At 44.7% G+C, this 12,377-nt stretch overlaps 2 protein-coding genes across 5 annotated transcripts; both read left to right on the plus strand.

Moving 5' to 3' along the window:
- The first annotated feature begins 710 nt into the window (after positions 1 to 710).
- On the plus strand, positions 711 to 7,640 carry cmtr1 (cap methyltransferase 1). 3 transcript variants are annotated; one of them, XM_076016783.1, is made up of 25 exons: positions 711 to 902; positions 1,019 to 1,104; positions 1,659 to 1,763; positions 1,873 to 2,018; positions 2,161 to 2,319; positions 2,449 to 2,541; positions 2,666 to 2,737; positions 2,876 to 2,970; positions 3,069 to 3,141; positions 3,236 to 3,434; positions 3,526 to 3,644; positions 3,777 to 3,873; positions 3,993 to 4,125; positions 4,242 to 4,421; positions 4,514 to 4,570; positions 4,651 to 4,708; positions 4,803 to 4,871; positions 5,014 to 5,145; positions 5,259 to 5,384; positions 5,525 to 5,616; positions 5,715 to 5,783; positions 5,878 to 5,925; positions 6,026 to 6,138; positions 6,392 to 6,500; positions 6,602 to 7,640. In XM_076016783.1, the coding sequence occupies exons 3-25, from the start codon at positions 1,664 to 1,666 to the stop codon at positions 6,735 to 6,737; spliced, it is 2,475 nt and encodes an 824-aa protein (XP_075872898.1). In that variant the 5' UTR covers positions 711 to 902; positions 1,019 to 1,104; positions 1,659 to 1,663; the 3' UTR covers positions 6,738 to 7,640. The 3 variants fall into 3 exon arrangements, with proteins under 3 accessions (XP_075872898.1, XP_075872897.1, XP_075872900.1); XM_076016782.1 differs by having other exon boundaries at positions 711 to 1,104; XM_076016785.1 differs by lacking the exon at positions 1,019 to 1,104.
- A 745-nt stretch (positions 7,641 to 8,385) lies between these two features.
- On the plus strand, positions 8,386 to 10,326 carry hebp2 (heme binding protein 2). Of its 2 annotated transcripts, none has more exons than XM_076016786.1 (4): positions 8,386 to 8,490; positions 8,733 to 8,871; positions 9,373 to 9,553; positions 9,640 to 10,326. In XM_076016786.1, the coding sequence occupies exons 1-4, from the start codon at positions 8,416 to 8,418 to the stop codon at positions 9,830 to 9,832; spliced, it is 588 nt and encodes a 195-aa protein (XP_075872901.1). In that variant the 5' UTR covers positions 8,386 to 8,415; the 3' UTR covers positions 9,833 to 10,326. The 2 variants fall into 2 exon arrangements, with proteins under 2 accessions (XP_075872901.1, XP_075872902.1); XM_076016787.1 differs by having other exon boundaries at positions 8,736 to 8,871.
- The last annotated feature ends 2,051 nt before the right edge of the window (positions 10,327 to 12,377 follow it).

Genomic DNA, 12,377 nt, shown 5'->3' on the forward strand with positions numbered 1-12,377 from the left:
AGATTAGCCCTAATGTAGCTGACGCGTAACACAGATTAGGGAGGAAAATCTAACAACATGATCACGCACACAAAACAGTGCAATGAAAGAACTGTGTTAACTTTAAGAAGCTTTGTCGGTTATTTCTAGGAACAAGTAAAATAGCAATGCTGTGAGGCAGCATTTGTAAAAGTCCTTCAAGTGAATTTTCAATTTCTTTTAACATTTTTCTGTTAGCATCTATTTTCTGTTCTCTGTGATTACAGTGTAAAGCATTTTGTGCAAACATATAGTTGTAGTAGTTTAGTTTTTTCCCCCTCAATAATAATATATATATATATATATATATATATATATATATATATATATATATATATATATATATATATATATATATATATATATATATATATATATATATACATATATATATATATATATGTATATATATATATATACGTATATGTATATATATATGTATATGTACATATATATATATATATATATATATATATATATATATATATATACATATATATATATATATATACATATATATATATATGTATATATATACATATATATATATATGTATATATATACATATATATATATACATATATATATATATACATAAATGTATTTTATTTATTTATTTTTTTTAAACAAAAACAAAAACAAACGGGCAGAAATAAAGGCAGTCTCGCCATCTACTACGTCATTACTGTGCGTCGACACGAAAAGGAGGCCCTTCTGAGTTTCGGTTGTTCAGAACGCGGGCTCAACTACGAAAGAACCTATTTTATTACAAAAACGTGTCCTTACGAATAAAAAGTTGAGTGGGAAATTACGAAACGTATGTGTTATTAATGTTTATTCGCTGCAGTCTCACCACAGAAGACAGAAGTTTTTCTTCTGAGCCGGTAAAACTACTGGTTGCTTTAGCTTGGTAGGAGCTAACGTTGCTACCGCTGCGCAGTTTCGTTTTTACAGAAAACACAACAGTAGACAGCTAAGATTATTTGGCTGTGTCTTTCAGCCAAATTAAAATTCCGGAGAGTGGCATGGGCCGACTTTATCCACGGATGACAGTTTGTCGCTGCTAACTACGATATAACCTCAAAGGTAATAGTTACTTTTGCAGACATTTACTCTCATATATCTGAACTGTGTCTCGTATAACTCTGAAGTCTTCTGCTTCTTCACACTGTTATTATTGCGACATTAATATTGCATGCTGCAGTGAATACGTACTTTCCTATAAATCTACGAGCCACACAGATTGTTCTACGTTACTAAACAAACGAGTTGTACGGTACAACTTGTACCCACAATGATCTGAGAACACGTATGTCGTATGCATGATTAAAACATCTATAAGAATCACGTGTGCTAGACAGTTGCGTGTGCCACAAACAAACATTTCCATCACTGTGCTGTTAAATTGCCTCATAGTGTCGGTTTTGATCAAATGCAAAGCTTAATGAAATTGAACCAGTCTTGCCATCACTCCAGTTGTTGGCATGAGATTTGTGTTTTTGCTATAGTTCTTTGCTTCTCTCTAGTCATGCAGCTTGCTTACTCTGCTCATTTCCATTCTAATGTCAACCTCACTTGCTTTTATCCAAACATTTTTAACATTGAGAAATGAATCGCTGTGTGTCCCTCCTCTGTATCAGCTACAATGAAGAGAAGATTAGAAGCGGGGTCTGCGTCGCTGCAGGAGGCAAAGAGAGCTCAGGAAGACAGCAGCTCAGATGAAGAGTCGCAGTTGTCCAGACAAGGTAGATGCATTGATGTCATGAATAGTTTTAGACAGACTCAAAGAGAGAAAATATGTTGTTGTGTCCTTTGGCAGCATCTGTTTCTACCTGTGGTTTGTTGATTTTTCAGACTCGAGCCAGAATGATTCCCTCAGCGACCAGGATGATCATCGGCCGGGATTTTCCTCCAGAACTTCAGTCGATGATCAGGACAGTGACGCCAAACAAACCTCCTCCAGTTTCTCCATGTACAACAGTGTGTCACAGAGACTCATGGTAAGAAAATCACATGCATGCTGACATGCTTAAGTTTCAGTTTTTAAATTTTGAAATTGTATTCTTGTGAAAGGTTTTAGATTCTGTACTTTGTTGCATTGCTGTCAAAATCCCAAACCACTTCTCACCTGTGACCCTCCAGGCCAAGATGGGCTTTCGTGAAGGAGAAGGTCTGGGGAAGTTTGGTCAGGGCCGAAAAGAGATTGTGGAGGCCTCGACCCAGCGGGGCAGACGGGGTCTGGGTCTCACCCTGCAGGGCTTTCAGGGGGAGCTCAACGTGGACTGGCGCGACGAACCAGAGGTACATCAGCCAATAAGAACTCTTCAGAAGGATGTTTTTTTTGTTTTGTTTTTTTGTCTTCACACCCAGTAACTATTTCCTCATACACGCGTCTTAAAACTCTGGTTGTGTCCTCGCCTGTTTGTCCAGCCGAGTGCAGTGGAGAAGGTTGAGTGGTTCCCTGAATGCACCACAGAGATGCCAGATTCGGATGAACTGAAGGAGTGGATGATGCTTGGAAAGGTAACTGTCGAAACTCACACAGTGACTGTTGACTTCGACCTGCTCTTTGGTGTAATCTGGATTTTGAATGTCCACAGTCGTTGATGTTTTTTTAATCATCACTGAATTTTTTTTTTTTTTACAGAGAAAATTGAAGATTGAGGATGAGACAGAGTATTGTACCGAAGACCTGCTTCACACTCTCTTAAGGTGCAAGGTCAGATATGCCTTTGTTTAATTTTATTCCCCTGTTTATCTTAATTCAGAGTTTTGTGTATGTTTTCCTTGTGTATCTAATTGTGGATGAACATTATGAACAAGGCCGATCTGACCATTGGACCGGTTTGATCCTCAGACAGTGTTTGATAGCCTGGACGGCGAGGAGATGAGGAGAGCACGGACGCGCTCCAACCCGTACGAGATGATCAGAGGAGGCATCTTCCTCAACAGGTCCGTCAGTCCTCACAGAGCCAACAACTAGATTCCCTTATGATGTATTTTATGAACCTTTGCCGTAGAGAAACCAACCTTTTGTCTCCTGTATTCAGGGCGGCTATGAAAATGTCCAACATTGATCACTGCTTCGACAATATGTTCACCAACCCAAAGAGCCCGCAAGGGGTGAGTCACTTCAGAACCTTGGACTCTCGCTGGCTCGGCGCACGCAGGCCCAGTTGAACAGCCGCTGAAGCTGCAACCGCTGTCTTGAGTGCAGGTCCCCGTGACAAAGGACCGCATGGGCGAGCTCCTCTACTTCGGCGACGTGTGCGCGGGGCCCGGAGGCTTTTCCGAGTACATCCTGTGGAAGAGGCGCTGGCACGCCAAGGGCTTCGGCATGACGCTGAAGGGACCCTGCGACTTCAAGCTGGAGGACTTCTTCGCAGCCCCCAGCGAGCTGTTTGAACCCTACTATGGTCTGCACGGCATCAGCTTCAACCCAGGAAATGATCGCCCCAGACACTGATTGATCGTTTACTCAAACGATTGACCTTTGCGGGTTTGCAGGTGAGGGAGGAGTGGAGGGCGACGGAGACATCACCCGGCCAGAGAACATGACGGCCTTCCGCAACTTTGTCATGGAGAGCACGGAGAAGAGAGGGCTGCACTTCCTCATGGCCGACGGGGTGAGAGCAGTTCTGTGTTATTCCCAGTCACTCTTCTGTAAGAAGAATAGAAAGCTGCGACCAGGATGAGATAATCTGTCTGAATTTTCAGAGTTGTGTGTCATCTTGTTTGATGGGCCTGGTCTCTGGCAGGGTTTCTCAGTGGAAGGCCAGGAGAACATCCAGGAGATCCTGAGCAAACAGCTGCTGCTCTGCCAGTTCCTCACAGCCCTCTCTACACTCAGGACAGGTGAGGAGGCGGCCTCTCACAATGAACAACATGTGTATCAGTCATTTTCCTCCTTAAAGCTGAGATTTTGTTCTGTCATTTAATATTTTTGCATTTGTCTGCATTTTTAACCTCTACAGGGGGTCATTTTGTCTGCAAGGCCTTTGACCTCTTCACTCCCTTCAGCGTGGGTCTGGTCTACCTGCTGTACCTCTGCTTTGAGCGGGTCTCCCTCTTCAAGCCTGTGACCAGCAGGCCTGCCAACTCCGAGAGGTGAGGCGGAGGACCTCGCTGCAGGAGGAGAGACCTCCAGAATAATTCAGATGTTGCAGATATTGCTGAAAAGAGTGAAGGCTGACCTTCCTCTCTGCTGCCAACTTCCTCCGCAGGTACGTGGTGTGTCGCGCTCTCAAACCCGGTTCCGACGCCGTCAGGGAATATATGTTCAGAGTCAATCTGAAGCTGAACCAGCTGAAGAACAGCGACAAGGACGTCATCGAGGTGGTTCCTCAGAGCATCATCAAGGACGACCCCGACTTCTACCAGTTCATGGTCAACTCCAATGAGCGGTAGAGACACTTGATTAACTTTAAATGTAAAACGCAGTGAGTGACTGATGTCGTCAAAAAACTAAATCAAATAAAAAAACCTTTTCCTGCAGCCTCTGTGTAGTCCAGATCAAAGCCTTGGCCAAGATCCATGCTTACGTTGTGGACCCGTGAGTAACACCTCTTGCTCAGTCAGCGCACCCACCTCTGTTGCAACACGATGATGACATGACGCTGTTGGTTTCTGCAGAGCCCTCTCAGAGCCGAGACAAGCCGACATTAGGAAGGAGTGCCTGAAGCTGTGGGGGGTGAGGCGTAAAATCTGACAATTCAGTGTTTGGTCAAGTAAAGTAAACTTTGTTGTTTTGGCTTTACGGACTCTTTTTTTTTTTCCCATTGCAGGTCCCTGACAAGGCCAGAGTCGCTCCGGCCTCCGCGGACCCAAAGTCCAAGTTCTACGAGTTTGTTAAGGTCAGTTTTCTGGCGAAAATCACCCCTCAAGGAATAAATCCAGACTCGATATTCATTTACTCTCTCAACTCAGTGTTGGTTTAATGTGTTGTGTGTGTGTGTGTGTGTGTGACATCTTTTCTCACGTGTTGCTGCACCTCAGAACGCAGACGTGGAGTCGTTCAATTGTAAACTCACGCCGCTCAACTCCACCACGCTGGAGAAGCTGCGACACATCTTCGATCACAGGTGCATCGTGGGAGGCGGCGAGCAGATCTTCCTCCTGTCACTGGGAGTGAGTCCAAGAGATCGAGATTTCAACCTCAGAGTTTTGGCTGGGGATGCAGAGAAATGGTGCGTCGTTCAAGAAGCTCACTGACTGCGATCTGCTCCGTTTGCACCGTGCAGAAATCTCAGATTTACACCTGGGACGGGAAGATGCCGCTGCGCTGGAGGAAACTGGAGAACTTCAAGCTGGAGTTGCCCAGAGACACGCTGCTCAGCGTGGAGGTGGTCCAGGAGCTGAAGGGGGAGGTGAGAGGTCACACATGAGTAGACAGAAGAAACCTCAAGCCTGTCTTTCTTTTGTGTTTTGTCTGTCCTGTCTTTTTTTAACCTGCTAGAATAAAGTTTGTCGCTTCCGCGTGTGTTCAAACAGTGTCATTGGTCTTTAGGGCAAAGCACAGCGCAGAATAAACGCCGTCCACGTGATGGATGCGCTGATCCTGAACGGCACAGACATCAGGGATAAGCACTTCAACCAAAGGTAGCGCGGCGCCACCTGCAGTCAACTTTCTTCGGCTTTTAGTCGATTCTTTTAAAATTCCTTCATTAAAAAAAACTTCTTCCCCCACCTCACCGCAGAATAAATATGGCGGAGAAGTTTGTGAAGGCGGTGGCCAAACCCAGCAGACCAGACATGAACCCCATCAGGTAACCTGACGGTGCAGCAGGCTCGTATTTACATCAGAGAGATGATTCGTTCGTATGTGAGTTTCAAATATTAATATATTTTGCCTCCAAACAGAGTGAAGGAAGTGTACAGGCTGGAGGACATGGAGAAAATCTTTGTCAGGTACGAGTTGCTCGTGTTTGTCACCATGTATGTAATGTTGCGTCACGTTTCATACAAGAATTGATCAGATCTTGTTTTGTTTTGTTTTGTTTTTCATCAGACTTGAAATGAAGGTGACGAAGAGTTCAGGAGGCGTCCCACGTCTGTCCTACACAGGAAGAGACGACCGACACTTTCTCCCCACAGGCCTGTACATCATCAAGACCGTCAATGGTGAGTTCACGTGTGTCCCGCCGGGACTGTGTGTGTGGAATCATGTCACCACTAGATGGCGCGGTTGGACTCAATATTCTCTGATGTAGTTTTCCTGTTGATTCAAAAGAATTTTCATAAAAATGTTCAGTTATTTGCAACTAATTTAATTCAAACGATTAAATTCTTAATCGACAATTAATCGATAATCGATTAGTTGTTAAGGTCCCTAATTTGGATAGTCAACACCTGCGTCTCCACCTGCTTCCCTCAGAGCCGTGGACGATGGCCTACAGTAAAAACTCCAAGAAGAAGTTCTTCTTTAATAAGCAAACGAAAGAAGCCACCTACGAGATGCCGCCCAGCTCCGCTGCTCCCTTCCAGTACGTCTTAAAGCTTTTCTCATCACATCGAGTGAATCCATCTCTGCAGACGTGGTTGTACATAATTTAACCCTATGCTTTCAATCCCCCTCCACCACCAGCGTCTGCCACGCCGAGCGGCTCTTCTGGGCCTGGGTGGACGGCGTCATCGTCCATGACTCTCAGACCAGGGTTGACCCTGAGAAACTGTCCAAAGATGACGTTTTGTCCTTCATCCAACACCATTACCAGACCTGAAAGTCTCACAATCAACCCGCAACAGCGTCAGCCCTTCACACAGACTGCACATTCAGTGCATGGAGGATAGAGAGTAGTAGAACAAAAAAAAGTTACTGCTCAGATTTTTTTATTTTTTTACTTCTTTTTTTTTTGCAGTTTGAAAGGGTGCTTGGTCACATGAATAATTGGTCCAATCTTGGATCAGAGCCGTAAAGTATATTCAGTACACTGTCAGTTCCTGCTTTTCCTCAACCAGTGAAGTAACTTTAACATCAGTTGGATCACGACATTTTTGTGTGTTTTTGTGTTGCTTTATGGAACTATTTACATGATCAGAAATTGTGTGCGGCTTCATATGTTCATACACGTTGAGTTCAGCCACTGTTGGCAAGAGACATTTTACACACCACTCTGTCTGTCTGTCTGTCTTTTCTACTGCCAGTCGTTCTATTTCGAAGGTTTACAATAAAGGACGGTATTGGGACATAAGCTGCTGCTGCAGCTGCCACCACTGCTGCATGTCACTGCTGTGTGTGCGCGTGTGTATTTACTTGTTCATTAAGGGCATCCTGTAATGAGGACATTACTTTCCTGGCACTCAAATGCTAATCTATGCATCGTTTCCTTCACTACGTACAACATAACACTTGCAACTGGCAAATCCCTGCTTGACAAACTCAACTCGACCTTTCCTCTCAGAAGATATGGCAGCTTTTCACATTTTAAACCTTGTCTTCTCAAACCGTTTGCGTCCATTATGTTGACTATCCCAACACCTCATGCGGTTAATGCCTTATCTTGTGTGTGTGGTATGAAATGTTGCAAACTATTTTTTCATTTTGTTGTTGTCCCTCGTCAGATTAGTGAGCAGAACTTTTGATGTAAATAATGTAGCAAATAAATTAAACTGATAGTGAGTCATCGTGTTGTCTGCTGAGCTTTGTTGCCGTGATAACTTTAAGGTGCGGAGAAACTTTTCCTGCCAAGTCCAACGCCATTCTCCGAATAAACATTATTCAATTTTTGTATTGATAATACGTTGTATTTTAATTGTGATATTTGTTGACAGCACGGTGAGAACTAAAGAGAGTAATAATAATAATAATAATAAAGCCGGCATTGCGTTAATTAATTTTAAAGGTTCGGGATTGGGAAACTTTCTGGGAGTTTCTTTTCCGGCGGATAAAGAGCCGCCTATTCGAGGAGCGCGCATGCGCAGATCAATTGTCGCAAATCGGGCAGCGTAAACACAACGCGGAGCTGAACCTGTCTCAGGTAATTACGTCATTATATGTTCTGTATATCGTTCGTTTTTAATTGATGCTAACGCTGAATATTTTAGTTTTAATAGTTGGCTTGGTTTTCTTGCAACACTCAACTAGTTTGGAATATTTTAAAGTGGCCGTTGCGAAATGCGTTTCGTAAGCGGTCATGTGTGGAAAAAATCGACAAAACCAACAAAACTTTAGCAGACAATTCCTAACCAGCGCGACGCCGTTGATGTTCCACATTAGCAGCCTGTCAGACGTTTCCTCCCCATCATTACATCTATGTGTTATCTCACTTAACGACGCCGAAGGATAGTGACGTCAGACGTCACGCGACCCGACAACAGTTTTTTTTTTTTTTTTTTTTATCTGATGGGGCGACATTCGCTGCCTTGCAGAGGCTGAAGCTACTTGTTGCCACCGCTGTGATGTTGAGGACGGTGGGCCAGGCTCTGTTCTCCTCCGGGCTGCAGAGTCCTCCATACACCACTCAGGACAAGCAGGTGACCGCACTGACCTTTGCTCCTCAGCTCACATCATTTTATCACCCTGTCACGAGATGACCGGTGGGTTAATCATTGCACAAAATAGTTTTCAGTTTCCTCCACAATTTTTTTTTTTTGTCGTGTGACATTTTCTAATAAAATTGTGTCTCAATTATACTTGTTTATTTTTCGAACTGAAGCCGGGATATGTTTTATAGGGATTCATTTAAATGCAATTGAATTTTTTTTCCCCCATTCAGCAGGGTCAAGACTATGAAGTCCGCACCTACGCTGCCACCAAGTACATGAGCACCACGGTCAGCGGGAAGGAGTGGGATCCATGCATGTCTACGGGTTTCCGCCGGCTCTTCAACTACATTCAGGGCACCAATAAATCCAGTGAGTTTCGCCAACGCAAGTCAGTGAACGCCACATTAGACTTTGTTTTTTTTTTAAAAAAAGTATTTTTTTTAGGGCTCGTCAAATTAATCAGAAATTGATCCCAGCACAAGCGTTTCCCATCTGACCTGAACTGTGAACTGACCTGGAAAAACTACAAGAATAAAAACAAGGCAGGAGCAGAAATCCAGTATGATGCAAGCAAACTTTATCATGAGCTCAGCACTTCTGAAGGAGCGGCTGCCTTCCCCCTGACTCTGCAGTTTCTGCCTGAGCGATGACACATGACAAAATAGTGAAACGCCATTTAATCCCCCTGCACACGCCGACCGCCTGTTCAGACGTCACACGCCGCTGATTCATGATCCAACGGCAGAAACCGGAGGTCGTGTTGCATCGCTGAACGTTACCGTCGAGGAAAAAAAACACGAAACAAAAAAAAAAAGCCCCGTCAGAACACGGTGACGTCATCCCGTGTTGGTTTTCTCTGTGAATTTCCAGAGACCAGCGTGGCCATGACGACGCCGGTGACCTGCCGCGTGGAGCCCCCAGAGGAGCCTGCGGGTGAGGCTGACGTCACCGTGTCCTTCTACCTGCCGGAGGAGCATCGGGAGAACCCTCCCGAGCCGGAGAACGCGGACGTCTTTGTGGAGCAGCGGAAGGAGATGACGGTTTATGTCAGGTAGCCGAACGCACAGGAGTCATGGCATATTTTGTCCTTTATCTATCTAACCATACCGTGTGTGTGTGTGTGTGTGTGTGTCCCAGCACCTACGGTGGTTTCGCCAATGAGAAGTCGAAGCGCGAGGAGCTGCAGAAGCTGATGGAGTCGCTGAGGAGGGACGGTGTCCCCTTCGTGGACAAGCCGTTCTACGCCGTCGGCTACGACAGTCCCTTCAAGCTCTTCAACCGCAGGAACGAGGTGTGGGTCCTCAGGAGCCTCCCCGAGCAGCAGCAGTAGCAGCGACTCCTTGACTAGCAGCAGCTGACGGGGTTTTTACTGCTGTTGGAGAAAAGGGAAAATACTATGAAGGCCTAATCGAAAGGCGCTAATTCCTCTATGTTTGCCAAATATGTGTGTCTGTTTACTTTGGCTCCAGTTTGATTCGTCTTTGACGGTGTTTTGATGAGACAAAAGCTCAGAAATGTGTCTTCGGTGGAAATTAAATGCCTTATTCAGCTTTTATTTTGTGCTTTTTTTTGATGATTTCTTTCTTGATTTATATGTTACAGCTATAAGGGAATAAACACTGTCCTCAACATTCACACATATATATATATATAAAGGTAGATGTGCAGCGGTGCAATTGTGAGTGTGTACTCTAATCTAAGACTTTGTAAACTTTTATGACTAAATCTAACATAGCACTTTTTAAAAAATGATTTTATTTTCATTAAAAAAACACTTTTTTCAGTTTCAGCTTCATTTTAAATAAAGCTCAAACTACATAAAGAGCCATTGTTGTTCTCTGATTCGTAGCAGGATGTTCTTAAAGTGGAACCCAGGAAGCCAAACGCCAGATACTCGATGGTCTGTTCTGTTGTTCACATTGTCCTCTATAAGCTGATCTCAGGTGTCACCTTGTCCTCACATCTGCTGAGTCTCTCACTTTATTGGCAGCGCTGGTCTTTGTCCCGATCATGTTCAGACACTCAGCAGAAAAGGAGTCTTTTTCATTTTAAATTCTCCCCTCGCACACAGAGAGGACACACACACACACACTCCTTTAGCCTTTAGATGTCACTTCTTTTTTTTTTTTAACCAGGAGACTTTTAGCTAATTAACATATCGGTCCTGCTCCAGTCCGATGTGGACAGCAACATGTTCAACAACAACTCAACCGCCATCAAATTCAAACATTACCAATATCTGAAAAGCTGTCTTCGTCTTTAGGGTGTGAGGCCTCTTCAGTCCACTAGGGGTGCTAAAAGATATATACCGTCCAAAACACGACCACTCTCCACTTGATGATACGCGACAGTCATCGGCTTAATTAGATGCACCTGTTTCCTCGGTCATTATCCCCTAAAAACGCCGAAGCGATTTCGTCCATTTCTTGTCCGCGCTGATCAAGATCATAAATGTGAACTCAATAAAGTCATTAAAATGGTTGGAGAAATGGAAATAGTTAGTCCATCGCTACCAACTGAGCCACAGCCGAAAACAAACAAACAAATACGAATGTCGACTTTTAGGGTTTCATGGTTTAAGTGTTATGGTTAAAATGGTTAGCTTACTATGGTTACGGTTACTGCACTCTAATTACTGTGAGTCGGTCTCAGAGAGACAGAATAAAGTACTCCGCAACCAGGAAATTGACATTGTCCATGTCGGCTAGCTTAGCAAGACGGCTAGCAACAAGGGAGAGAAGACGCGCTGCCAGCAATTTACACGTGAACTTGACGTCACTCTGATATATGCTGACGCTGATTTTGAAGAGTGGAGGACACATGTTTAGGATATTTACATGTTCCGGAGGGGGGCAGCATATAAACATCTTACCATCTTGTTTAGCTGAGATCTCCAAAATCCAGACCCTACGCGATTCTGATAGGGACCAATCAGAATCAAGGAGATGGGTGGTGGTTAATTGAATCATTCATTCATTCATTTTCCATTACCCGCTTCTTCCTGAGGTCAGGGTCACAGGGGTCTGCTGGAGCCTATCACAGCTGTCTTAGGGCTTCACACTCACATGCACGCCTACGGACAATTTAGAGTGTCCAATTGACCTCACATGCATGTTATTGGACTGTGGGAGGAACCTGGAGAGAACCCACGCAGACACAGGGAGAACATGCAAACTCCACACAGAGAGGCCCCAGGCCCGGAATCGAACCCACAACCTTCTTGCTGTGAGGCGGCAGCGCTGACCACTGCGCCACAATTTATACTTTTGATACTAAATACCTTTAGAAACATATTTCACTCGGGCTTTGAAGAAGAAAAAAAACAAAACATCTAGCAACACTGGCCATTTCAGTGGGCCTTTCTCACCTCCATGAGTGCATAAGAATGGCAGTTAACTTCCTTTTCTCCCCAAGTATCTGCTAAACAATCAGAGCCATTCATAAAGACTCACATCAGTCGAGAGGCATCATCATCATCATTGCTGTGTTCCGCAGATCTAACGACGCTGGACGCTGAGCATCGACTTGGAGCCCAGGAGAAGAACCTAAGACAATAGTGCGATTACAGCCGAGGGGAGTTTGCATTGATTTCTGTCCGACAGCCAGATGGACAGTGTCAGAGAGCAGGTAAATCTGCAGAGCGGGGACAGGGGCCGGGAAGGGAAGGGAAGGACAAACGGACGGATGACTTCATCATCTCCCCCAGGAGGCCGGCTGTGGCTGCGTCCAGGGTGAAAACTGGCCGTGGAAACTGCGAAACACTGCAGCCTTCAGCCCTGAGAGTCGCAGCGGTGGTCCCACGTAGTCTGAGTGAGTGAGTGAGTCAGTCTGTTACCGGGTGTCCAGATAGTGGGACGTGAGTGATGACCCTGGGG

Source organism: Nelusetta ayraudi, unplaced genomic scaffold (genome assembly GCF_046127955.1).
Source record: "Nelusetta ayraudi isolate G7.1 ecotype Tasmania unplaced genomic scaffold, CSIRO-AGI_Nayr_v1 ptg000238l, whole genome shotgun sequence".
NCBI classification, from domain to species: Eukaryota; Metazoa; Chordata; class Actinopteri; order Tetraodontiformes; family Monacanthidae; genus Nelusetta; species Nelusetta ayraudi.

What these genes read in the sequence shown, in the direction of transcription:
- hebp2 (XM_076016786.1), top strand. Translation starts at nt 8,416, where the DNA reads ATGTTGAGGACGGTGGGCCAGGCTCTGTTCTCCTCCGGGCTGCAGAGT. An exon ending in ACACCACTCAGGACAAGCAG is followed by an intron (nt 8,491 to 8,732) that starts GTGACCGCACTG and finishes TCCCCCATTCAG; the next exon opens with CAGGGTCAAGACTATGAAGT. An exon ending in GAGATGACGGTTTATGTCAG is followed by an intron (nt 9,554 to 9,639) that starts GTAGCCGAACGC and finishes TGTGTGTCCCAG; the next exon opens with CACCTACGGTGGTTTCGCCA.
- cmtr1 (XM_076016782.1), top strand. Translation starts at nt 1,664, where the DNA reads ATGAAGAGAAGATTAGAAGCGGGGTCTGCGTCGCTGCAGGAGGCAAAG. An exon ending in CCTCTCTACACTCAGGACAG is followed by an intron (nt 3,874 to 3,992) that starts GTGAGGAGGCGG and finishes TAACCTCTACAG; the next exon opens with GGGGTCATTTTGTCTGCAAG. An exon ending in AGTTCTACGAGTTTGTTAAG is followed by an intron (nt 4,872 to 5,013) that starts GTCAGTTTTCTG and finishes GCTGCACCTCAG; the next exon opens with AACGCAGACGTGGAGTCGTT.